Source organism: Antennarius striatus, chromosome 6 (assembly GCF_040054535.1).
Source record: "Antennarius striatus isolate MH-2024 chromosome 6, ASM4005453v1, whole genome shotgun sequence".
In the NCBI taxonomy this organism is placed as follows: domain Eukaryota; kingdom Metazoa; phylum Chordata; class Actinopteri; order Lophiiformes; family Antennariidae; genus Antennarius; species Antennarius striatus.
Window position 1 is genome coordinate 8,369,029 of NC_090781.1, and position 27,076 is coordinate 8,396,104.

At 43.4% G+C, this 27,076-nt stretch overlaps 1 protein-coding gene across 1 annotated transcript; it reads left to right on the forward strand.

The window, feature by feature from the left end:
- Positions 1-4,726: 4,726 nt before the first annotated feature.
- Positions 4,727-27,076, forward strand: ttc9b (tetratricopeptide repeat domain 9B). Its single transcript, XM_068318199.1, has 3 exons — positions 4,727-5,201; positions 25,052-25,234; positions 26,940-27,076. Exons 1-3 carry the CDS (start codon positions 4,727-4,729, stop codon positions 27,032-27,034), a joined length of 753 nt encoding a protein of 250 aa, XP_068174300.1. The 3' UTR covers positions 27,035-27,076.

A 27,076-nucleotide genomic window follows, 5' to 3' on the forward strand; every position in this document is an offset into this window, starting at 1 on the left:
AGTAGCTGCTGTAAACTGATATACAGAGTGAACAGCTGTGTTGACTGTAGATACACAATGATTATCATTATTCATGACAACAATGAGAGAATGGTGTTGGAGTTTTTAGTCAGATTTGAGTTTCCTCACAGCTCTTCTTCTTCTTCTTTTCCTTTCGGCTTTTCCCTTCAGGGGTCGCCACAGCGAATCAATTTCCTCCATCTAGCCCTGTCCTTTGAATCCTCTTCTCTCACACCAACTACCTTCATGTCTTCCCTCATTACATCCATAAACCTCCTCTTTGGTCTTCCTCTAGGCCTCCTGCCTGGCAGTTCAAAACTCAGCATCCTTCTACCAATATATTCACTATCTCTCCACTGGACATGTCCAAACCATCTCAGTCTGGCCTCTCTGACTTTATCTCCAAAACCTCTAACATGTGCTGTCCCTCTGATGTACTCATTCCTGATCCTATCCTTCCTGGTCACTCCCAGAGAGAACCTCAGCATCTTCATCTCTGCTACCTCCAGCTCTGTCTCCTGTCTTTTCCTCAGTGACACTGTCTCTAGACCAAACAACATCGCTGGTCTCACCACAGTTTTGTAAACCTTTCCTTTCATTTTAGCTGAAACTCTTCTATCACACATCACACCTGACACTTTCCTCCACCCGTTCCATCCTGCCTGGACACGCTTCTTCACCTCTTTTCCACACTCTCCATTGCTCTGGACTGTTGACCCTAAGTACTTAAAATCCTCCACCTTCTTGATCTCTTCTCCCTCTAACCTCACTCTTCCACTTGGGTCCCTCTCATTCACACACATGTACTCTGTCTTACTGCGGCTAACCTTCATTCCTCTCCTTTCCAGGACAAACCTCCACCTCTCTAGCTTCTCCTCCACCTGTTCCCTGCTCTCACTACAGATCACAATGTCATCTGCAAACATCATAGTCCATGGAGATTCCTGTCTAACCTCGTCTGTCAGCCTGTCCATCACCATGGCAAACAAGAAGGGGCTCAGAGCTGATCCCTGATGCAGTCCCACCTCCACCTTGAACTCCTCTGTTACACCTACAGCACACCTCACCACTGTCTTACAGTCTTCATACAGGTCCTGCACCGTTCTAACATACTTCTCTGCCACTCCAGACTTCCTCATACAATACCACAGTTCCTCTCTGGGCACCCTGTCATAAGCTTTCTCCAGATCTACAAAAACACAATGCAGCTCCCTCTGGCCTTCTCTGTACTTCTCTATCAACATCCTCAAAGCAAATACTGCATCTGTAGTACTCTTTTTTGGCATGAAACCATACTGCTGCTCACAAATGTTCACTTCTGCCCTTAGTCTAGCTTCCACTACTCTCTCCCATAACTTCATTGTATGGCTCATCAGCTTTATTCCTCTGTAGTTGCCACAACTCTGCACATCTCCCTTGTTCTTAAAAATGGGCACCAGCACACTTCTCCTCCATTCCTCAGGCATCTTCTCACTATCTAAGATCCTGTTGAACAACCCAGTCAGAAACTCTACCGCCACCTCTCCTAGACACTTCCATACCTCTACAGGTATATCATCAGGACCGACTGCCTTTCCACTCTTCATCCTCTTCAATGCCCTCCTCACTTCATCCTGACTAATCTTTGCTACATCCTGGTCCACAACAGTCACCTCTTCTAGTCTTTGTTCCCTCTCATTTTCCACGTTCATCAACTCTTCAAAGTACTCTTTCCATCTTCCCATCACACTACTGGCACCTGTCAATAGACTTCCATCCCTATCCTTAATCACCCTAACCTGCTGCACGTCCTTCCCATCTCTATCTCTCTGTCTTGCCAACCGGTATAGATCAGTCTCTCCCTCCTTACTGTCCAACCTAGCATACAAGTCATCATAAGCTTCTTGTTTGGCCTTTGCTACCTCTACCTTCACCTTACGCTGCATCTCCCTGTACTCCTGTCTACTCTCCTCAGTCCTCTCAGTGTCCCACTTCCTCTTGGCTAACCTCTTTCTCTGTATACACTCCTGTACCTCCTCATTCCACCACCAAGTCTCCTTATCTACTTTCCTTCCAGATGACACACCAAGTACTCTCCTACCTGTCTCCCTGATCACATTAGCTGTAGTTGTCCAGTCATCTGGAAGCACCTCCTGACCACCCAGAGCCTGTCTTAACTCCTTCCTAAAAGTCATGCAACACTCTTCCTTTTTCAGCTTCCACCATTTTGTCTTCTGCTCTGCCTTTGCCCTCTTCATCTTCCTCACCACCAGAGTCATCCTACACACCACCATCCTATGCTGTTTGGCTACACTCTCACCTACCACTACTTTGCAGTCACTGATCTCTTTCAGGTTACACCGTCTACACAAGATGTAGTCTACCTGTGTGCTCCTACCGCCACTCTTATAGGTCACTCTATGTTCCTGCCTCTTCTGGAAGAAAGTATTCACTACAGCCATTTCCATCCTTTTTGCAAAGTCAACTACCATCTGTCCTTCTGCGTTCCTCTCCTGGATACCAAACCTGCCCATCACCTCCTCATCACCTCTGTTTCCTGCACCAACATGTCCATTGAAGTCTGCTCCAATGACAACTCTCTCACTTCTAGGCATGCTCTGCATCACTTCATCAAGGTCCGACCAGAATTTCTCCTTCTCCTCCAGCTCACATCCTACCTGTGGAGCATACCCGCTAACAACATTGAACATCACACCTTCTATTTCTAGCTTCAGACTCATCACTCTATCTGACACTCTTTTTACCTCCAGGACATTCCTAACAAACTCCTCCTTCAAGATAACTCCTACTCCATTTCTCTTCCCATCTACACCATGATAGAACAACTTGAACCCTGCTCCTAAACTTCTAGCCTTGCTACCTTTCCACCTGGTCTCCTGGACACACAGTATGTCTACCTTCCTCCTCTGCATCATGTCAACCAACTCTCTACCTTTTCCTGTCATAGTTCCAACATTCAACGTCCCTACTCTCAGTCCTATACTCTTGGTGTTCCTCTTCTCTTTCTTCGTGCGAACGCACTTTCCTCCTCTCCTTCTTCGACCAACAGTAATCCAATTTCCACCGGCGCCCTGTAGGTCAACAGCGCCGATGGCGGTCGTTGTTAACCCGGGCCTCGACCGATCCGGTATGGAAGTCATAGGTTTGATTCGCATCTTTGATTTGGCAAAAGTTTTACGCCGGATGCCCTTCCTGACGCAACCCTCTGTATTTATCCGGGCTTGGGACCGGCACAATAAGACACTGGCTTGTGTCCTCTTGCGGCTACATTAAGTTGAGCTAATTTGAGTTTCCTCACAGCTGTGAAAGTGAAACTCCAGCTGTTTGGTGACTCACAGGCGACAGGCTGCTCCTTCAACGCGTGAGGATTCCTCTGCCTGCTTGTGGGCTGGATGAATCAAATCTCACAGATGGTAAGGTGGTGCAGATATCTGCAGAGGAACCAGTTCACAGCCTCTTCTGGTTTTACATTGAATGCATCATCTGTGCAGAGTTTGCATGGCAGGTTTCAACAGATGTATCAGACGGAAATTAGTACAACCTTGATACTACAAGTCAAAGTGAGAGAAAAAATTTTTCTGCTCATTTGTGACTCAGATGTGTGTGTCTGTGTGTGTTGTTTGTTGTTTTGAAACATGAACAACACAAACCATATCATGGGATTGGACTCCTTCAGTTCTGATTTGGGGCATTTTCATATGCGGTACTACTTTCTATGCACATGGTAGAGATCAATTCACATTGATGTCAGAAAAGGGTCGCAATAAAAGATGAACGTCAACAGTCAAGGAGAAGAAACATTTTTGTAACCTATCTAAAGGGCTTCTCTCTGGACCTGGGTGTTGTGCAGCCTGTGGCCGCTTGAGGTCGCTGTCTCCCTGCTCCCGCTCGCTCCTCATCCCGCTGCCCTTCATCCTCCTCTCCTTCAAACCTTCATCAGTTGAAGTCTTCAGACATCTCCAGTTTGGCCGTAATGTCATGTTTATGGAGGGACATCTATAGGTGATGTAGCCTACAGGCCGGTCAGTGACAGACAATAAAGAAAAGATTCTGTTGTGAAAAGGACAAATAGACAGGGAAGAACATTAAATATAGTGATTATTTATGGGCAAATAAAAGCATTATTTACAAAGCAATAAAACGTGTGGATTTGTTTTGCCAGTCGTTTCAGGATGTATCTGTGCGCTTATTCCAGGAAAATTGGACTGCAGCAACGCCTCACGACCTCTCACTCTCTCTCTTTCTCTCAAATACACACACACACACACACACACACACACACACACACACACACACACACACACACACACACACACACACACTCTCTCTCTCTCTCTCTCTCTCTCTCTCTCTCTCTCTCTTTCTCTCCCTCTCTCTCTCTTTCTGCTTTATCTCCCACAATGCTGTGCGGCAGAGGCTGTCTTGTGAGCTGTTTGTGGTGCTGATGCTGCGCGTCCCTCAGAGGCTGTTACCTTAGAAATCCACCGAGCATCCCTCCACACCGATGAATCTGTTTTTCTAATGTCTGGGAGATACATGGAGTGTCTGTCAGCTTTATAAATCTTTATTTATTTATCTTTGTTAGTCTTTTATTATAACGTTAAAAAGCCCTTTAAGTTTATTTTAACTCCGGTCTTTTAGCAGGAGCTTCAAGCCGCGGACGGTCGGGTTAAATCGGCTGCTGTTCGAGCCTCGCCGCCTGTCCAGCCGCCGCCTCCCGTCCTTTATGCACAGCACGCTGGTCCGGTCCCCCCCGACAAAACACACACTCGTGTCTGAGCGCCATGGCCCGCTCCGGGCGCTTCCACTGAGAGACATGGAAGCCAAACAGCACCAGATCAAGAGCCTCAAGAGCTACCCGGAGACCGGCGGCCGGAGCCTGGCGGCTGCCGCCGGAGGAGGCGACGGCGGCGGCGGCGGCGGCGGGTACAGAGCCGGCTCGGCTGAAACGGAGATGGAGACCAAGATCCAGAAGGCCATCGACTTCAAGGCGGAGGGTCACCGCTGCTATAAGGAGAAAAAATTCCGGGAAGCGATCGGAAAGTACCACCGGGCGCTGCTGCAGCTGAAGGGGGCGCATGTGGGGGACGGGACGGCCGGCTCCGAGGTGAACCTGCTGACCCAAGCCGCGGCCAAGCTGACCGACGAGCAGCGGAGAGCCGTGGAGAGCACCGAGATCGAGTGTTACGACAGCCTGACAGGTGAGAGCACACCGGCCCAGCGGGATGCTGCTGGTACCTCCGGGGTCACCGGGTTCAAACAGGCGCTACGTGGATGTTAATCTGGAATAACGTTAATCTGGAATAATGAATGTGTCTGTGGGTTCACCCATCAGATCAGCCTCAACTCCCCATCACAACCAGCTGTTACCTTTAGGATCATTACAGTAATGACAGCCTTTCTATTTTTTCATTATATTTAATTAAACATATTCCTCTTACATCTGATTAACATTAGAGCGAGAGGTGAACAAATCTAGTGTCAGCTCCAGAGATGTGTGGTTCATCCCCGGAACAAATGGGAAGCAAAGTATAAGTACTCTGTTACTCTTAAGTAGAGTTTTCAGGTATCTGTATTTTACTTGAGTACTCACCTTTCTATCAACTTTTTAAATTTTTAACATTTTAACACAAATATCAGTACTTTCCACTCCTTACATTTCCAACCCACCTCAGTAGATTATTTTTGTTTTGCATCCATGCATTGACAAAACCCCCAAAACTGATTAATCATTCAAAATGAATGGAAAGGACAGTAACACAGTCAAGATGATCCATCGGTGAGTATCACACACGACTAGTAAGAAATAAGATGACAACGTGTGACACGACACAACAGAATAGGAACACTCAGGAAGCTCAACCAAGAAGAAATGATGTGATGTGTTTGAGTCCATCCGCTTTGGTTGTCTGTGTTCTACATAATGGTTCTAAATGATGAGTACATTCCTTATGAATTAACAGCAATCAAATGTGAAGTTCCTAATGACTTCATCTTATTATGAACTGAGGTTGTATGTAGAAATGTTCTCCAGAGGACTTGATACTTCTGTATTCCAAGTACTTTTCACAAGCTGGTGGTCCACTCATCAGATGGTCAGTGGTTTGAACCCTGGCTCTGCAGCTGATGTCAAATGGTGTGAATGTTAACTGATCCTGGTGCAGCCACTGTATGAATTTATGTGTGGATGGGTGAATGCTGGCTGGAACTGTAAAGCACTCTGAGCAGTGTGTGGGACTAGAGAAACCCGTATGAGGACGGTCCATTGACAACTCTTGTGGTGTCGGTTTAAATGCCAAAAGGCTTTATCGCAAATGTCCACAATGAAGCGACAAATGAAATTTATAATAATAATTATATAACCCAACTTTGCTGAAATAATGTCTATTATATATACTGACTACACATATGACGAAGAGTGTTTACGTCCAGGAGAAGAATGGACATCTCTTCATATAGTCCGAGGATGATGAGTTTTTGGCTCATGGGGGGTGTACAGCGTTGTGTCTCGCTGCTGTCCCAGGTGCTGCCCAGTCAGTCTGAGGTGATGCATTGAAGGTCGCCTTGTTCTGCTCAGCGATCAGGGCCTGTCTGTTCCTGCAGGGAGGCTATTGTGTTACAAAAAATTACGAGGGAGGGAAATAAGAGAGGAGAGAAATAAGTGACAATAAGTGGGGGGAGGAGGAAGCAGCTTCCTAGATATACCGTGTGGCAGATGGAGAGGAAAGAAGTCAGGGTGGTAAAAGAGAGGCAGCGAGAGGGAGAGTAAAAAGCAGTGCAACAGAAGGGGGAGGAGAGGGGGAGGAGAGGGGGAGGAAGGGACTGCGAGCACGCGACAGGGAGCCATATTTTCCATGGCAACCATCATCGGGCCTTCTCCCTGTAGTTACTGTCGCTTATACCCTCCCCTTGCTGTGTGTGTGTGTGTATGTGTGTGTGTGTGTGTGTGTGTGTGTGTGTGTTTGCATGTGTTTGTGTGTGTGTGTAGTACCTCACACAAACAAAACTCAATTCAACTATTCTCATATTTACACAGATGATAATGAATGTCCCTGCTTTACAGTAACTAAGATATTGATCCTTACATTCATATTAATTACCCCCCCCCCCCATCATCATAAACCTCCTGTCTTTTTGTCGTCTTGTGGTTTTTCTGTGGCTCTATCTACACTCACAATGCTGCATCGGTTGCTGTCAACAAATCCGTCTCACACCACAGCTCATTGTTCCCGCTGAAGACGAACGCTCCAGGGATTTTAAAAACGCAGCGCTCAGTTCAATTGTAAATTTGCTCAGTTATAGCTTGTTTGTTCATGGGAATAAAAGCTCACATTTTATTTCTAATTCCTTCATTTTAGTGATTATTTTAATCAGTTACAAAAACACAGACACGCAAATTTAAGCACAATAAAAAGTATTTTACATTTTACAGGATGACGTCATCCTGTAGATGATCGTGACTGTGATCCGATCACGTGGCCCCATTTTCTTGAATTTTCTCCCAAATAAATGTGCATTATTTTCTAAAAATTGTCTTTCCAGATTCAAAATCGATCACGTATGACCAAACCTTACATGTTTTACATGAATTATCCCCTAAATTGCACGACAGACTTTGAGGCAGAGAAAATATTTTTTTGGATAAGGCCAGTAATGGGTGTTATATTTTTAAATCCTTTGAGTGTTTTTAGAAGCAGTCCAGTCGTTTCCTGTAACAGCTGTGATAATAGTGCATTTATAGTAGAGTTAACCTCTGGTGCACTAGTGTGGATGTTGATAGCAGCAGTTTTGCATCAGCTCTACACCAGGGAGCTGGTGCAGAGGGATACGACAAATTGCTCTTTAGCTTGAGGGAAATGAGTTCTAGTAGGACCGATTCGATTTATTGACGACAGTTAAAGAACATTGACAACTTATTTTTAAATACTGCATTTAAATTCTTTGGGCTTGATATTGTCTGTTCATAGCCACACTATTAAGATGTCTTCTTCGCGCCTTTTATTTAAATATGAACTTTAGCTCAGTCTGTCGCAGCTTGAGAATTAAAAGCAATTCCGCACTACTTTAAAGTTTTAAGAACATTGTAATTAAACTAATATGAGGTTTTTTTTTACATTTATACTTCCATAATTCTATTATAATTTAATGTATATGAGATTATTGAATGACTCACGATTCACGAATATTTAACATGCTGATGTCAGGACACGTTCATTCAAGGTTCCGATCAGGCTGCTTGTTGTTGGCATTGGCTCTGTTTTATAACTAGAAGTCTGAAGCTAGTTTATTTCATGACTCACGCTAACGTGGACCAGTCACATGTGTGTTGATGCTGTAACATCCAGCTGCAGATCTCTGTCGTGCCGCTCCACCTGCTTCCTGCTGCAGGGCAGACGATGGTCTCCCTGGTTATGAGCGAGGAGCTGCTGTCTGATTGGCCGACTGTCTCTGGCTCTGACACGCGATAGCAGAGCATCAACAGCACCAACCAGCCCAACATGTGAGGGTCAGTGTGTGTCGGTGTTGGCGTGTGTTGCCTTTGTCCCTGACCGACCTCTGCTGACTCAGCTGATGGTGTGTCAGTGGAGCGTATTGTTTGCATGTGCATTAATGTGTGTGTGTGTGTGTGTGTGTGTGTGTGTGTGTGTGTGTGTGTGTGTGTGTGTGTGTGTGTGTGTGTGTGTGTGTGTTGTGTGAGTTCCTGTGTTCTTGACTTTGTTCTGTGTGGGGGGGGGGTCTTTCCTCAATGCATTGGTGTAAAGTCACTTGGGTGCATTTACACCTAAAAGTACAACATTTAAAAAGTAGTCGTACTTTATTTGAGTCTATTTTAAGCACAATAAAAAGTACTCTATTACATTTGAAAGGAAAATATTTGCCTGTATTTTGCAGCTACACAGTACTTTATAAATTGTCTTGTACTGTTAAACTGTAGTGTAAATAAACTAACAGTAAAATAGACTAATATGGTAACAAAGAATTTGAAATAATCCATCTTAATAAAAAAAGCATGGTTTGTGTGTCTTTACTTTTTATTACTGTACATCTATTAATACATTACTGGATCAATAACTCAACTTTTTCATCAAACTAGATCAATATTTCAGCATCTCATTGAGATGCGCCGCTGTATGAGGATAGAAAACTGAATATTTTAAAGTTTTGGAATGTTGAAAACAGAGCAGCTTTATAAATCTATGGTGGGTATTTTTCATTGGTTTATATAATATATGAAACTTTAACAAGAAACAAGAAAACAAGACAAGAAACAACTGAGAAAGGACATTTGAAGTGAAGCAAGGACAATTTTAAAACCAAACTAAGTAACAAAAATGAGATGATCACTTTGACCTTGGGAAACTAAGGTCAGGGTCAAATTTCAATTTTTGTCCTCATCACGGATTTTTGGAAGGCAGTCACGTGATACCGTACGCGCATTCTATTGGCTGACGGCATCTGGAAGTACGCTATGTTCTGTGAGTCTCGGACTTCCATGAGACACAAAAGGGCTTTAAACAGTCTATCATAGTGGGGGAAAAGATAAAACAGATAGAAGGTGGTGTAATATCAGTATGGGGAGGGTTCATATACGTTTAAATTACTGTAAATAATGAGATAAATAGTTTGTCGCTTTATCGCGGAATTCGTTAATCGCGTGTGGTTCCTGGAACGCATTGACCGCGATGAACGACAGGCGCACTGTATACCTTATTTAGGTACACATCTCTGAAACCTGATGAGATATAATCACAAAACAAAAAGCAACATTTTCAGGAAGCCAGAGGCACAAAAATGTGTAGGTCAGGGTCAAATGTTGAATTCAGGGGTGTCGCGGGATGTTGCGGTCTCTGACTGTCTTGTTTAATCTGTAAAAGGATGCGTACACTCTCACTCACACAGGAGAGAAATAGTAACACAGAGTTCCAAACTCAGAGCTGGCTAGAGAGTTTCTGAGTCAGGAAATTATTTTAAAAATTTAGGCTTCTCTGGTTTGCATTTTAAAGACAATTGGAGGGCAAATATCAGACAGCATTAGCTGTGAAACCACGTCAGTGGGTAGTGGTGTATATAAGCAGTAAAATGTGAGAATCAGGTGAAATGTTGCAGTGAATGATGCATCAGTTATGATTTGTTCTCTCCCTCCCACTGGATTCAGCGCCGGTCCCTTCATCTGCCACTCCTCACTCGTCTCTCCTGTCAAATGAGATGAACGTGGTTGTTTTTAGGCGAGTAGTACAACCTTTTACAGAGCATGATTTGAATAAACATGCATGAATAAAATCCAGCAGGTGTGACTTTATCAATGCAACATGTGAAAGTGATGCAAAACGTTGCGATAAAAGAACACGCCGCTGCGGGATTTCTCTAACAGGTCGCGTTACCTTTCCATCCGAGGTCAACGCTGTCGTACACGGGATACTGAATGTCTCTGCAACGCTGCAGAATGAGATGATTATTTCTATTTTTGCCCACCAGCATATCATTGTATCAGCGATGGCGGGTGTGATCCTATCTCCTAAAAGCTTTCTGATCTAGCTTTGAACTACAGCGTCTAATCGGAGACTGTTAATTAAATCCATCACATTGACTCAAATGCGATGTGTTTTGTGATCATTTATCCATTTATCCATGTTGAAGCTAGTTAATGTTGTTGTTAGTACCCAGGCAGTGCCCCTTGGCTCATTTACAGTGGAGGAGGTTTTGATCATGTGTCTAGAAAGTACACAGCTGTAAAAGCAGAGTCACCGTTTCAGAACAAAGCTTCACCCCAGCTGCTGTATCGAATTCTGTTCGTCTGTTAAGTCTAAATGCATTAATATTGAATGTATCCATTACTACATTGCACCAAAGTCATGGAATTACGTCTCTGGGCCTCCCAGCAGGTCACATGTGGAAGTTTGAAGTAAATCAGATGAACGACTGAATTACAGACAAAGATTCCTTGAATTTTAGAATAAGGTGTGACTAAAGAGAAAAGAGTTCCGACATTCTCATCACCCGATTCTGTCAGAAACATACGATAGAAGATGAATGTCCTTTTTGCTGGCCTTGTTAAGGAGACACCCCGACTGCGTGTCCCTGTAGGGCTGCATGTTCTCCGCCATCTGGATGTCTGGCAGTTCACGGTGCTGCAACATTTTGGCCAGAGGCAGACCGCCTGCCTCCTTCACCCATCCACCCACTGACAACACACACATCCAGAAATAACACTCCTGGCAGCAGGTTGTTTGCTCCTTTTCTTGATATTGATCATGAGGAAGTGTTTTAACAGCAACATGTTCAGCAAACAGCTTAGAGGCTGCAGGTTTAAGCAGAGAATAACTCTGATTTCAGTGTCCTGCTCAAGGACACATGGGCCGGGGATTGAACCACCAACGCTGGGGTTAATGTAAGAGTCGTTGCTGCCCTAAAACGGCCAGCAGGACTGTGTGAAGCTGTTGTGATCAGTTTGGCTTTTTCAATTTATTCTGATCTCTGCCTGGAGTCTCCCTTTGTTCCTCCTGACGGGCTCGACTGTGAGTGAGTCGTAAGTCACAGCTTTAGGAGAGAGGAGGAAATGAGTGAAGCGGTTTGTTTCCTAACACCACCTTCAACCTCATTTTTATTCGACCGGTCTCCATGATGTTCATCCTGCTGAGGCTACGTTCAGCCTCAGTGGACCTGCTTGTGTTTGAAGAGGCCGATCCCTCTAGTTTAGTTTATAACATCCATTTTATGCCACCTTATCTACACTTAATTACTTTAAATTCTGTTTTAATTTCCTGCTCAGGTGGTGCTTTCTCGGACTTTGGAGCAAATTCGACTCGATTGACTATATAAAAATAAAGCAATTTGTATGACAAAAAAAAAAAAAAAACCACACCTTGTTCCAAAAACAAACAAAAATATGAATAAATATGTGTTCCTGGTAAGAATTGACGGATTAGAGAATGATTTCAATTCCAAACCACCACATTCATCCTGATTGTTAACATGCAGCATTTAAATTTAGATTAGAAGAGGGTCACATCAACCAAGTCATATTGATTGACTCGTCAATCAGCTTCACCAATACTCGTCCTGATATCTGCTCTGAATACACCTAGTCTGACGGTTGAGTTGCAGAGAGCTCTCCATCAATGGCCGGTCTGGTTGAGTGTCATGAAAGCATGAAAAGGACGACTAAAGCTATGGGAAACAGTTGTTTTGTAGTTTGTTTTGGAAAAAATGATTCAGTTGGAGTTGGAACTATAAAAATGGGAATGTGATCATCATCACACAACATCAACTCCAGACATAAATGAAGGGAGTGATGGATACTACCCAGGTTCAGCACAGATATGAACACCAGGTCTGTTCCGTCACGTGTTCCGACCTCTGAGGCTGAGGGACGCTTCGCTGAAGCTGTTCATTAACTTTTGATACGTGACACACAAACACAGTCCTATTGCTGAAGATTTAATGAACCTGTTGGTGGCATTAACAGCTGGAGAAACACTGAGGTTCTGCCTATAGTGTCAGTCATGAGACGTAGGCGTATGTTTCCACCTCATCAGCACGCACAGACGAGGCCTGACGGACGGTTTGATCCGCCGGGCAACCCTAAACCGCTGCTGGTGAACAATCAAGGCTGACTTACAAAAACAGAAAGGAGCAGAAAACTCCTTCCTTTCATCTCCTGCCAGCTCCATCATCGGGGGATGTGGTGGAGTGCGTGAGATAAAGAGAGGTGGGATGAAGAAACGTTCACGCTGGATGCTTGTGTAAGCAGCTGGGAGAGGTAAAGGACGGGTCCGGTGCTGTTGGAGGGATGAAGAGCGGTGTTCTGGTAGGAGGGTGGAGGGAACGGATGGTGTTGGAGAATGAGAAGGGGGGATGGGGAGGTTTGGTTGGTGTTTTTCCTCCCCCACTGTGTGCAAGTCATTGGAGGGGGGGGGACGGAGAAGTGGAAACGTTGTGTGCCAGGGCTGCAGATGGTGTGGCATTGCTGTCAGGGTTACGACTGGTGCTCCCTGTTCTCTACCACTCACACTTTACTCTATACATCCGTCTGAATCACGGGACACACATTTACAGGATGGGGAAAGGGGTGAGTCGGTGGAAAAAATGGGGCAGGGTAGTAAAACCAAAGGAGAGGGATGAAGTGGACCGAGTGAACAAACAATGGGATTACACAAAAGAACACAGCAGGAAAGAAACATAATTCTTGCCTCCATGACCTCTAAGCAGTGAAGGGTTTTTAGAGCTTCATCTCTCTATTTTTTTAATTTATTTTTTATTAATATGAGCGAGCAGACCATCCAATCCAGACCAAGCTGATTTATATCAGAGTCCTGACAGGCCCAGATGAGTCCTGTCAAAAGAGTAAATAAGATTCAGTCGTCTGTCAGGAAGTAAAGCAGAAGACAGGAAAGGCAGAGACTCAGAGGGAAGGAGGGAGAAAATAAACAGGTTTTTTTGTAATTCTTTTTCTCTTATTTACTGTGTTTTCAATTCCAATCAATAATGAACTGTAATTATTTGGATTTTCATAAACTAGTAGCTCTGTTACAGCTGCTCACAGTGACCAAAATAAAGACCCACTGCTAAGTAAGATGACATGCATTTAACTTTATGTTCACACGCTGACCAGCGTTAAGCTAAAAGTGGAGATAGAGCTAGTGGATGTGTGATTGGTTCTGTAGGTGGAACCAAAGTGGACCAAAGTTGAACCAAGATCATTAAGTTAAAAAGGAATATACAATTTTGACCTGAATGAAAATCAAAACATCTGATTGGGTCTAAAATGTCTGTACCCACATTCACTGCAAACCAGTCAATAGTCAAGATCAAGCTTTAGGATCGATCCCTGGACTCTGGTATCAGCACTACACATAGACTCATTAAGTTATCCAGGCGTTTCACCAAAAATTAAAGAAAATGTCAGACCATACCTGATTTTTTAAAAGGTGTCTGACAAATCACTGGACTAAAGCTCCACTGGAGACGTTTTCCACTGTGCTTTTAAAATGAGGCTGTGAGTAACGACTACAGGGCGGCTTAATGTGGTTAGTTTTTCTGATGTGGCAGAAATTATTAGCATTGGGTCTGCAGGTTGCATTGTGTAATACTGAAAGATAAATACAGTGCTAATGAGGCAGCGCTCAGAAAGCCCCAACTTCTGCCGAGGCAGCTCAGTCTACCCAATTGTGATGATACAATTATTATTATTATTATTATTATTATTATTATTATTATTATTATTATTATTATTATTATTATTATTATTATTATTATTATTATTATTATTATTATTATTGTCGTCGTTGTGGTTGTTGTTATATCACAGTAGCAGATTTTCTGGAATTTAAACATCAGAGTTGTAATATTGATTATTATTCAGTCGGACTGGTACGGGTGGAGGAAAGTGTCAGGTGTGATGTGTGATAGAAGAGTTTCAGCTAAAATGAAAGAAAAGGTGTACAAAACTGTGGTGAGACCAGAGATGTTGTTTGGTCTAGAGACAGTGTCACTGAGGAAAAGACAGGAGACAGAGCTGGAGGTAGCAGAGATGAAGATGCTGAGGTTCTCTCTGGGAGTGACCAGGAAGGATAGGATCAGGAATGAGTACATCAGAAGGACAGCACATGTTAGAGGTTCTGGAGATAAAGTCAGAGAGGCCAGAATGAGATGGTTTGGACATGTCCAGAGGAGAGATAGTGAATATATTGGTAGAAGAATGCTGAGTTTTGAACTGCCAGGCAGGAGGTCTAGAGGAAGACCAAAGAGGAGGTTTATGGATGTAATGAGGGAAGACATGAAGGTAGTTGGTGTGAGAGAAGAGGATGCAGAAGACAAGGTTAGATGGAGGCAACTGATTCGCTGTGGCGACCCCTGAAGGGAAAAGACGAAAGAAAAGGAAGAAGAAGAGTCAGTCGGACTCTGCGTTTATCCAAGACTTATGGGTTGTATCCATGACATCAGAACTCAGAATCTTGTTCATGCTTCAAACCCACTGGATTATCTCCAAAATCTATTGGATTCTATATTTGGCTGTATCCTACTTATCAGAAAATGGTTTTTTTTAAATCCATTCAGAAACTTTTGGTAATCCTGCCAACAGGAAAACAAACTGAAAATTCAACCAAACCAAAGACATAACATTCAAAATAAAAATAGGTGAATAATTACGTAAAAACGACCTCTTGTCAGCTCACCAGCATAGAATGAGAAAAAAACTACAGTATTTGTGTGAAATCCCCTCTGGCAATATTGCAATTATCACATTGGACTGACACCTCGGGGGTTTATTTACATGCTTTATTTGCGCCCATGTGTTTGTGTGTACTGGTAATTTGTGTAGCACAGTGTGGATTCCTGTGATTTAGACTGTTGGATCATTTTTTGATGTGGACTGACAGGACTGACAGTTGTGTGAAGTAATGAATAAATTGAACGTGTCTGTCAAAGCTGTTTTTAGCTGAAACTCGTGGCATCAGCGGACAGGAAACTGAAACAGATGCCCCTTTCTAACACCCTCGGGGTGGGGTGGGGGTGGGGGTGGGTGCAAGATGATGATAGAAAAATGCAGAATATTTACCCTCTGTAAGCCGTCAGTAATGAGAGTTTGCTGAAGCCATTTGGGTCCATCTAACAGCCCTGCTCCAGCAGACAGACCAGAGTAAACCAATTGGCTGTTTAAATTTATCCTCTGAGCTCCACGCTGATAAAAAGCTGTGTTTGTCACCGTCTGAGCTCCCTGTGCCAGCCTGACACCGAAGGTTTTACTTCATGCATTGCCCAGTCCAAACAGCTCCATCCAAATGTTGCTCACATTTAAACCCTATTTGAAGAGTCTTGACAAACAAAAATGAAATTACATTCTTGTATAAATCCCTTTCCTAAATTTGTCAACTTTCCCCGCACTTCAAGCTGCTACTGATGTGTGTACAGTACACAAACTGGGGCCCCCGGGCCACATCCTTTGTACATCCCTGTCTGGCCCACATGAGGCCAATCCTAAATTATGTACACACAAATTACACAAATTAAATAAATTAACCACCAGAATTTCAAATAGCGAAATATAAATACAGTAATACCTCTCTATGTCTCTATTTCGTAAGTAGAGACATTCATAAATAGAGGTATTACTGTACAGGTAACCCATAGAGTGTGGGTGCTTTAGAGAGTAGATAGGTGTCTGTGGGTATGTATGCTGGAGACAAAATCATACCTTTACTAATGTGATTGATTGACATCGTGACTAAACAGAGTTTTTAATATTAAAAGATGAAGGGATTTGGTCTGTAAGCAAAGTAAATATATAAATTCAATGTCAGAAACATATACCATATGACAATTTCTTGGACATTTACACCTTTACTCTGATTTTTAAAACCCACAATTCCCCTCTTACATTGCTTTTACCTTATTAATTATGAATAGAAATGATGCATTATGAATTGAGAATCATATTAAAAAATAAAACAAGGGCATGTAGGATAAACTAGAGGTAATTTGACAAGAACACTAGCTATGTTGGCCGTGTGCTGCCAACAAGCCTCTCTGGCTTTGCTGGCTGCCAACAGTGTTAGATCTGGGTGTTAGAACTCCTTTTATCCTGACATCACCATCATGATGCATTCATGTTGAGAAAATACGGAGTACAAGCCATCATTTAAAAAACAAAAACAAAACCTTGCCTGCATTATTGAAAGAAAAAAACCTTTTGTGCAAACTCAAATTATACAACCAATCGGCCAACATCTGATTCAGCACTGTAATAGTTTGCAGATCCATATGCTCCATCTTCACTGGATGCTTACCTTCCTACTTTCTGATCATGACAGCCTGCCGGTATGTGGTTGTATCATTTACTGAAATTAAGAAAGTTCATGCTGAAGCTATTAATTTACTTTAGGCACTTAGTGTAAAAGCTTTACTACCTCACGGATTACGGCTGACTCCACCAGAGTCTGGGCCAAGGCACTTGGCAATGTTTTCTCTTGACCTTTCCAAAGACTCTCATCTGTCTTGTACTCGCCTTGATGCACCAGAGTCCGATTATTCTAAACAAATCCAATAAGATACAAGAAGGGGATCCAATACATTTTCTGTACAATGTTTCACAACAGAATGATTACTGATGATAGTAACAGTAGGTTTGACAAAAGCAGAACTCATAGCCCAAGGTCTAGTGGAATGAAGGCGGGAGTCTGCCCTGTGTCCTCAGATAACACCAATCAGTGATCAGAAGATAGCCCAGCTAAGGACCGCAACAAAGCTGTGTCTCAGTTGGAAGGGGTCAACTACCGTTACAGCTTCAGTAAAAGTCACGTCTATGCTTTATTAAACTGTACTTACGTTATATACGAAAGCCTGGTTTTACTCATGACAACAGTAAAAATAATATAGAAAGTCCTGGATCCTTTGTTTGATTAAAGGATATAAAATAAGAGAAGTTGTAATGAGTCAGATATCATAATGATGTGAACCCTTTGTTTCTCTAAAGGAGGAAACCCATTAAGACCTGCCCTGAGCGCCATGAACAGGACGGCTGAAGTTCTGGAATCTCTGCTGTGCGATGGAGAACATTAAATGATTTCATCTTAGGTGAAGTCGTGGAGACGATTGCTCCCTCAGTTGTATAAATATTTAAGCAGATGAGCATTAATACCGAGTCAGCGACTATTTTCAGAGAGCAGGACGGTGTAGGAGGGTGTAAATGATGGAGTAAAGAAAAAGAACCTTTGTGAAACTGCAGTTTGAGGATGTGTGGTGATGCATGGCTAAAAGCAGGTTATCAGCAAACGGTTGGATTCAAGTCGTCCGTCTGTCTGGACGGATGCGCCCAGAACCTGGACCGGTCTGTACAGTAAACCATCAGCAGCAGCGTTCAACGTTCTTTTGCCCCCTTGGCCCTCTGCGGGATCTAACAGGATAACGTGGATGCTTTATTTCCCCCCTCCCAGGATCCATGCTGCATCGTGGGTAATTCATGCCAATATGTTTGATGTGCCAGCAGTTTCCAAGCAGTGACAGGAGGTGTCAGGGAGGAAATCAACATGTCAACCGGGGTTTTCGCTGGAGTGGGCAGACAGATGCTGTGAGGTAGAGCGCTGAAAGGAAGAATGAGATGCAGGATGAACTTTTAAAGGATTACGTTGTCATGGGAATGTCGATGCTGCTCTTAAATGTTCCCGCTAAATGTGAAACTACAGCTAGATAGCTTAGCTTAGCATAAAGATGAGAGACAGCTAGCTGGGCTCCCTCCATATCTACCCAAATACAGTATTTTCTACACTACTAGGTGCACTGGAATATAAGGCGCCCCTTCAACAACTGCCATACCCTTTTCTAATTTTTTTTCATGTATAAGGTGCACTCGAATTTAAGGCGCACCCTCAAAAACTGGCGTACCCTTCTGCTTACTGTGCAGAAAATACTGTAGGTCTTCCTACCCCCTTATGAGGGACACGTAGCTCACTCAGTTCAAAATGTTAATTCTAACCTAATCACACCTTTTCATACAGCTCATTCAAGGCAGGACCGCTGCTCCTTTATTTCACCATACTGTTCTCCGTCAGAGGTGGTCGTAGCCTCACTCACATCATTTCATGAGCCCAAATAAATACCACACAACTGTTTTTAAATATATGGAATGGTTTGCTGGCACTTAAAACTTCTTTCCAGCTTGTTCAGTTAGAGGTTTCCACAGCGTGTCATCCTTTTTCCATTTTTTTTAGATGAATACACATGTTTGTTCATACATTATTGTTCCTTTAAAATGAGTTAAATTTTGTTTGGATGTAAATCTATTTAGCAGCGATCATAGCTATTGTAGAGATCTTTGTCAAATGGGACATTCAGGGAATTGAACCCCTTATAATAAGAATTAATCTTCTCTTGACTCATTTGTAGGGTTGGACCAGAACCACACAATCCACCATCACTCCACAGGAGCCTGTGGAGGCTGGTGTGACTCACCCAGTCAAATAAATGGTAGTCACATCAAGAGGTTCTGACACCATGTGGAGCTGCATTAGTCTTTTGTTACCATGACACACAGTCAAAGCTCATCTGCACCACTTGTTCTAAGTGAAATGGTTTATGGTGAGCCAATGAGCCATTCCTCTGAGAACAGCCTATTTAATAGTCAGCGTTTGAATGATTTACTAAAAACCATCCAGTGGACAGTGTCAAAAAACTATAAAGTAAGGATTAAAGATGAGAAGCAGCAACTTCTGAAAAAACAGAGACACAAAAATGCAACAGGAAGCTGAGGATGCAGGTGCTGTCTGCTGAGGTCAGAGCGAACGCCGTCAGATAAAGATAAAGCGTTCTGATGGAAGGAGCTGGGGGCTTTGGTTGGAGGTCTGCTGAGTGGACTTGCTTTGACATCACATCATTGATTTCACATGGAGGAGACTCTTCTCAGAGAATCTTTGAGGTGATTCACAATGACGACTGCGCACTACGTTCATGGAAGAGGTACAGTGAAAGGTGTGTGTGTGTGTGTGTGTGGGGGGGGGGGCAGAGTACGGAGGACTGAAAGATGAGGGTCAAAGATGGAGAGATGTGTGAGGAAATGTGTCCGTGTGAGAACATGAGTGAGACTGACGGGTCTCTCCGTCTGCCGTTACCTTGAAGGAGACCTAATTACACAGTGATGGACAGGAGACTAATCACCAGGACCTAAGTGGCTTTAAATTATCCGTATGGTGATGCTGGACCTGCTGTGATGGAGAAGGACAGCCGAGTGGGTCTGGGTGGTGGTGGTGGTGGTGGTGGGGGTCCACAGGGAGGATGTAGTGATGTAGTGAAAGTGGGGTTGGATCATGCATTATAGAAGAGAAGAAGAGGAGGAACGTGATGGACAATGCACACTGTTTCCCCTCTGCTTGTCTCATCTCGTCTTCTTCACTTTTCACGAAGAGAATCCGTTGATATTTTTCCTGAACTGACTCTCTTGCCTTAAATTCTCTCTCAAATCTGTTTTTCTTTTATTCATCTCAGCCTTTGGCGCTTTGTCAGCACAATGAAAGCGAGTGTCTGTGCTGTGATGTTTTTTCAGACGTGACGCTTCAGGCACACCAGTGAGGCTCCTGAGCATCTGTTAACCACTCCCACTCAACACCTCTCATTTGAAATTCAAGCACGCACACACACATGTACACACACACACACACACATGCACACACGCACACACACGGTCACGTGAATGCAAGCACGCCCACACGCATCTGTTGCTTTATTCTGGGTTTCAGGCATTCAGATGTATTTGAATCAATTGTTCTGTTCTGCTGATCACGTGTTCTGGTTTCTCAGAAGAAAAAACTACTTCAAGTCGTGACCCTGACTCTGGATGGTGTGCAAAGCCTCGTTCTCTGTCTCTCTGTTACTTCAAGTCCCTTATTAAAACCAATCCATCTTGTCTACTCCACTAATTTCCTTTTCACGTTTCGTTCTCCCTGCTCTCTCAGCATCTGCGTACCTAAAGCTGTGGAGATTCATCATCTTTTATCAAAAGCAAAAATCAGCAGACCACATCTGATCCTTTCATTGGAAAGTCACGGTTCGGGGTGGGTTGAGCAGAACCGGCGCTGGCACGGATTCTGGATCTGGAGCCACATTGATGTAATGATCGGTTTCTATAATCACTGCGGTTCATGGCTCTTTTGTCCTGAAACCAGATCCGCAAATCATTTTGTTTCAGAAATGAGTGAAAAATGATGTGAAATATTTAGTTGGATCAAAGATGGAATTTTCAAATTACTTATTAAATCTAGCCATCCAGTAAGAACTTAAAGGAAGTCCGTTTTAGAATCTGTGTGTGTCATGACGCAGACGGATGTTGTGAGCAGCTGATTCTGAACGCTGCGGCAACAATCTGAACCTCTTATTGTCTTATTTTCCTAATCCATAATCCATACCTGCCTATTTATACAACATTTATCATTACGTCTCATAATACAGTGAGCTCTGTTGGTTTCTTTGTGTTCGACAAGCAACAGATTATCACATTTAGGAATATGAATCCAACATTTACACTTAAAAAAAACACTAAAAAATGTCAAATATATAGAATTTTTTTTGATTAACTACTTCCAACCAGGAGATTGGTTTTGGTTTGTTTAGACAAAAACTGCTGCTTGAAATTGTCGCAAAGATGCAAAGCAAAGAACTTTTTTTTTTTTTTGCTTTTGAAGAGTTATTCCTACTGGAGCTAAAAACCTTAGAATATAACAGTCAGACTGTAGAAGCAGCTGAGCGATACTGCTGGAGTAACAGTTATCGATTGTCGGGGATCGTTGGACCCTGACAGAGGTTTGTACCCTCTTAGCGTTCTCGTTTTTTAATCCAGCACTAATGGAAACTGATCACTTGTGCTCCCCACGTGACCCCTGTGTGCAGTCGTGACCCCTGCGGCGTCAGAATCATGTTGCTGGCTTTGAATGACAGCATCGCACACCTTTGCAAAATAAATTAGATCGAATGGCGAAGCTTTCAATTTAACCCATTGTACGGTTAAAGGGAGGAAAAAAGATTAGACAACAGAAAAATGTATAGGTTTAGTTAGAATGAACTAACTGCAGGTTAGTTATGGATCACCACGGTCTCACAAACACACAAATGTGAAGGTAGTCTAACATTATATAACTTTACTCAGCTCTCTTTCTTGCAGCTGGTTCAGTTTGATGGAGTCTGTGATTGACAGTACAAAGCAAAGATTAGATGACATCACATCCTGTCTTCTTCTCTCTGGTTTATGTTGCAGGCCGTTGAGAGGGTCCAGACCTCCAGGTTTGGAACGACGGTTGACTCACTTGATGTATTTTTCCTTGCCTGCCCCTCCCATCTACCACTGTATAATAGAGCAGAAGGACAAAGTAAACCCTCAGACCCACACGTCTCCCTGTAGAACAGACCGGGACACCTTGGCTCCAGTCGTATTGTTTTACCATTTTTTTATGGAGCCTCTGTCTGTCTGTCCCTGCACAGCCTCCACCAATGATGCTGTCATTATCACACCCTTAATGCATCTCACCACACTCTACATTTCCTCTGGCATGCCATCCATCTGCCTAATGGGCCAGTAGGGTGCGGCCAGCCAGTCATCACTTGTGTACACTACTTTTCTCTGTGTGTGTGTGTGTGTGTGTGTGTGTGTGTGTGTGTGTGTGTGTGTGTGTGTGTGTGTGTGTGTGTGTGTGTGTGTGTGTGTGTGTGTGTGTGTGTGTGTGTGTGGTTGTGTGTATTTTGCACAGATCTTCCACCACACTTTGTGCAACCTTTTGTTTGTATTCATGTCATCAGTTTGTGATTGTGTCATCAAGTTCAATCCAAACCTCCTGGTACCTATTCCACCGCCAGTCTGTTTGCACTGCTATCCCATTGGTAGCTACTGTATCGTGCATGTATGTGTGTGTGTGTGTGTGTGTGTGTGTGTGTGTGTGTGTGTGTGTGTGTGCAGGTGCCAGTGAACTCTCTAACTGAGTCAGCCATTAGGCCATTATGTACTGTAACTGAATCCTCTGAAAGCTCTGCTCTCATCCATTGCTGGGGGGGGCGATGATGGATGGGTGTGTGGAGGGATGGGAGTAGTCATCTAGTAGCTGGATGGTTGTAAAAACAAATAGAGGAGTGGAGTCGGTGAAGGGGGTGCAGGGGGGACGAGGGCGTCTGAGGTGATTCCCTCTGAGCAAGATGATACAGGATGGTAGAAGGAGAGGAACTTTGACCTTCCTGCTCTGTTCTGGATCTGGAGCTGAACATCAGACGACTGTCTGGTCTGGTTTAGTTCAGCTTATTATTAGGATGAGTGTTCATACATCGATTCAGATTTTAGAAGATATCTGGGGGGATTTGGGGCATTGCAGCCTGTCCCACCTGACATTGTGAGAAAAGAGTTAGTAGACAAGACACTAAGTCGATGTTCCCTTGAAAATTTTTGCATTCTAAAATAGATTTTGACAACATTTTGTATCCTTTGTCTGATTGAAAGTGCTGTAATATGCATTCCAGGCCAGTAGTTGGCGATATAATCTTTGATAATCAGCACTTTAGAATAATAACACAGTCATAATAGTTTAGCAGCATTTTGCAAGACAGCTGCTTTTTGTGTTTTCAGTTGCGCTCCGGAGCCCATTTTCAAAAGGTTTCATTTTCAGGCCCCAAAAATTTGATTGTCATAGAAAGAAATGACTTTAACACAGGAAGAAAAACAAACATTTTATGGTAAAACCATTCATGTCTAAATGGTCGTATTGAGACAAACACATAGTTGGGCAGTTAGAGTCACCAATTTACCAATTTTACATGTTTTTGAAGGGAATGTGTGCAGAAACTAGAAGCTCCAGCACCTTCTAGCTGTGAGGTGACAGCGCTTACTACTACACCAAAATACTAAACCGCTGGTACCCTGTTATGGTCTTCTTCTTTTCCTTTCGGCTTTTCCCTTCAGGGGTCGCCACAGCAAATCCGTTGCCTCCATCTAACCCTGTCTTCTGCATCCTCTTCTCTCACACCAACTACCTTCATGTCCTCTTTCACTACATCCATAAACCTCCTCTTTGGTCTTCCTCTAGGCCTCCTGCCTGGTCAAAGTCCAGAAATGACATTAGAATGAAAATAGAAATATGGTGATGGATGTCACTGTAAACACAATCGTAACGCTGGTCAGAAATAATTTCAATAACTTTCACCTCTCTTTTTAGATAATTGCACTTTTTTGAATACACAAACGTGTGCACTCACACACACACGCGCACACACACACACACACACACACACACACACACACACACACACACACACACACACACACACACACACACACGCACAAACACTGCGCTGTCTGAATGTACCAGATACACAACTTCAACCATTAAATACCAAAACACATTGATCGTTACTGAGTCAGTTGGTCCCTTGATGTCCAGCATGAATTATTTAGTGCTTTGCTGTTCTGTTGTTGACGGCTGAAGCCAGATCCTCCACATCGAGTCTTTGAGGCTCAGGTGGAGATGACAGGTGGACCACCAGCTGCTTCTAACCCTTTTCTCCTCATGTGAATACCCCCCCCCCCCAGAGCTCTCACCTCCACTCTGCTTTACCCCTTCCTCCTGCTGCCATGCCCTTCAACCCTTCCTCCCCTCTCCGCCTGTCTGCACGCCTGACTCACCCTGCCTCCCAGCTAATAGTCCCTGACTCATGTTATTTACAGAGCTGCCACAGGCAGATGGGGAGGGGGAAGATGGAGGAAGGACGGAGGAAGGGTTAAGGTCCTGGGGTAGATGTACGGGTACAAGGAGGGAAAATCGTTTCTGTTTTATCGTCACATAGATTAGAGCTGACGGACAAGGACGGGACGGAGGGGGTGTGATGCTGGGAGAGTTTGTGTTCACTAAGAGAAGAGCATTTGAGTGATCATCAGACCTTTAAAGGTTTAGTGGAATAGAAGCTGCGTTTACTGTGAAGGAATCCCAACCCAGTTCAGAGCTGCTGAGAATCATTCCAGACGCATCAGGAGGAGAACTGTTTCTCTTCATGACGTTCTTTCAGCTCATCGACAGCGAGCAGCTCTCACCGCCTCCACTTCATCATTCACCACACATTCTCACCTTGATCTCTGCATATTAACCTTTCTGTCTTGTCTCTTGCTGCTCTATCACGCACTGTATGCTACGTCGGGGAAGTAAGACGTTTGCACCCTCACAGTATTCAGTCCTTCATCCCCCACAAGCCGAGCTCCCACTATTTTTCTATTTTCATGTCGAGTTCAAGAGCAGCATGTAAAGACATTACTTTCCTGCCGCAGGGCTTTAACTGCTAACACAACATATTTTATCTTCTACACGCTGAGATATTAGTATTAGCTATTTATAGTCAGCTCACATCCATCCTGAGGAAGTACTGAGGAGCCTGGAATTAACTCAAGCTCTATTAAAAGGCACAGATGTCTAGATGTCAGCGAAATATCCCCATCCTTGTTTTACACTCATGCGACACAGAAGCCAGTTTAACTTCACTTTGTGCTCAAAATCCTTTCTGGAATCCATTTTTACATTGTGATCCGGTTTCCTCCCAGCGTGCCTGCTGCAGTCGGAGCTGGTGAACTACGAGAGAGTGAAGGAGTACTGCCTGAAGGTGCTGAGCCACCAGAGAGACCACTTCAAGGCCATGTACCGAGCCGGCATCGCCTTCTATCACCTGGGCGACTACGAATGTGCCCTACGCTACCTGCGTGACGCCAAGAACCGCGAACCCACAGGTGAGGGGAAACCCATCAGTTTCGTTACTCACATAACCGATGGCTGGGGGGGGGGGGGGTTAAAGCAGAATGTAAGGTTTAAAAAGTGAAACGAAATGGATTTCTTGAAGGCAAGCTTGAGATTTAGAACATAAAAACACTCCCATGTCTGGCGATTAGCAATATTTAGTTATAATGTCTTAAAACGAGGCTCATTTAAGTACTAGTTAAGACAATGAGGTAATTTCAATATGTAATAGTACCTTGAGATACAAGCTGCTCGACATACGAGTTATTTGAGATACGAGCTGTCAATCTGTCCATATTTTTGTTCAACATTTGAGGGAAATCCGAGATAGCGGTGGTGGATGTAGCTCCTGTTTTCTCGTGACTTTTGCGTTTCTTTTCATACTTTTATCATTGTTTACTCAACTTGTATATAATTAATTATGCACTGGGAAAGTATGCAGCTTATTGGTTGATAAAAAATATGGAGGTTTTTTTTCATAATTGGAGGGTTTTGGGGCTTTTATACGAGGCTGGAACAGATTAAAATGATTTTAGTTATGTTAAAATGGGAAAATGTTTGACTTATGAGCTCAGTCATGGAACGGATTAAACTCGTATCTCGAGGTACTGCTGTACTGTACTTATTTTTTAAATTCTTGTGGTTGACAAAGAGTTGAGGTTGTTTTTTTTATATCGTTATTTCTAAATTTAAGAGTAAATTAATCAAGGTTTGATGATTTTCTATCAAAAATGTATTCCTTTTATGAAACCACTTTGATGTTCAGGCTGAGAAGAAAAAAACCTAATGTAAAGTTTAACAAGATCAATTAAAGAAACAGAAATATAAGGAAGTTACCAAAGTTTAGAGATGCTCATTTTGTCTTTCAGACGATCCATTCTGTAAATGCTTAGGAGTGTGTTCCTGTCCTCAGCGTTTGTTTCATACAGCTCAGCAAAACTGTTGAGGACCTAAATGCAGGCAGGGAGACAGGACAGGCAACTCCGTGGTTCTAATAACACAAAATCCAATCCGAGACAGGAAAACAGTCTGAAAGGTGATGATAGAACCAACAACTCATACACAAGAAAAACAGGCAAAGTTTTAAAAACAATACAATTTTTCCAAGCACAAGATGAGAGAACTGAAAACATGGACGCAACAGGAAGAACGGAATGAATACAGACAGGAAATGAGAGGAGATGGAGATCGGGGGGAACAGAGAGGAGGAGAGGGAAACCCTAGAGAGGAAGACAAAAGGCCTACATGATAATACAGTAACACTACAGCAAACCGACAGATGGAAAGGAAGGAAACTGGGATTAAAAACATAGAAAACTAAAATACAGAAAGAGAAACTGTAGAGATAAAGCAGATCATAGAGTAACATAAAGCACAGGATGTGAAACTCACAAAATAAAACAGGAAATGGTAACCAGAAAACTGAACCCCAACATTATTTCTGTCTGTAAGCCAGTCTGTAGTTGTTTTCACTCGTACCCATCACCCATGTAGTTGTGTAGTGTGTTGTGGGGGGGCGGGGATGTGAACCGGTGTTGCAGCATCAGTGGCCTCAACAGTGGAGTTTATTATCTGTTCTCCATTGAACTTGTGCACCAAGCTTCATTTTAATTGCTTTACCTGCCGACTTTGGTGATGTCCCGTTTGTATTTTGACGTCTCTGCCTCACATCTATTCCATTTTTTCTCCCCATCACAGACACCAACGTGCTGCGGTACATCCAGCTGACAGAGATGAAGATGAGCAAGAGTGGACAACGGGAAAGGGAGAGCGGCAAAGAGACCCAGGGATAATCCTTGACCCCTTCACTCTCCTTGACCCTTTGACCTTTGACC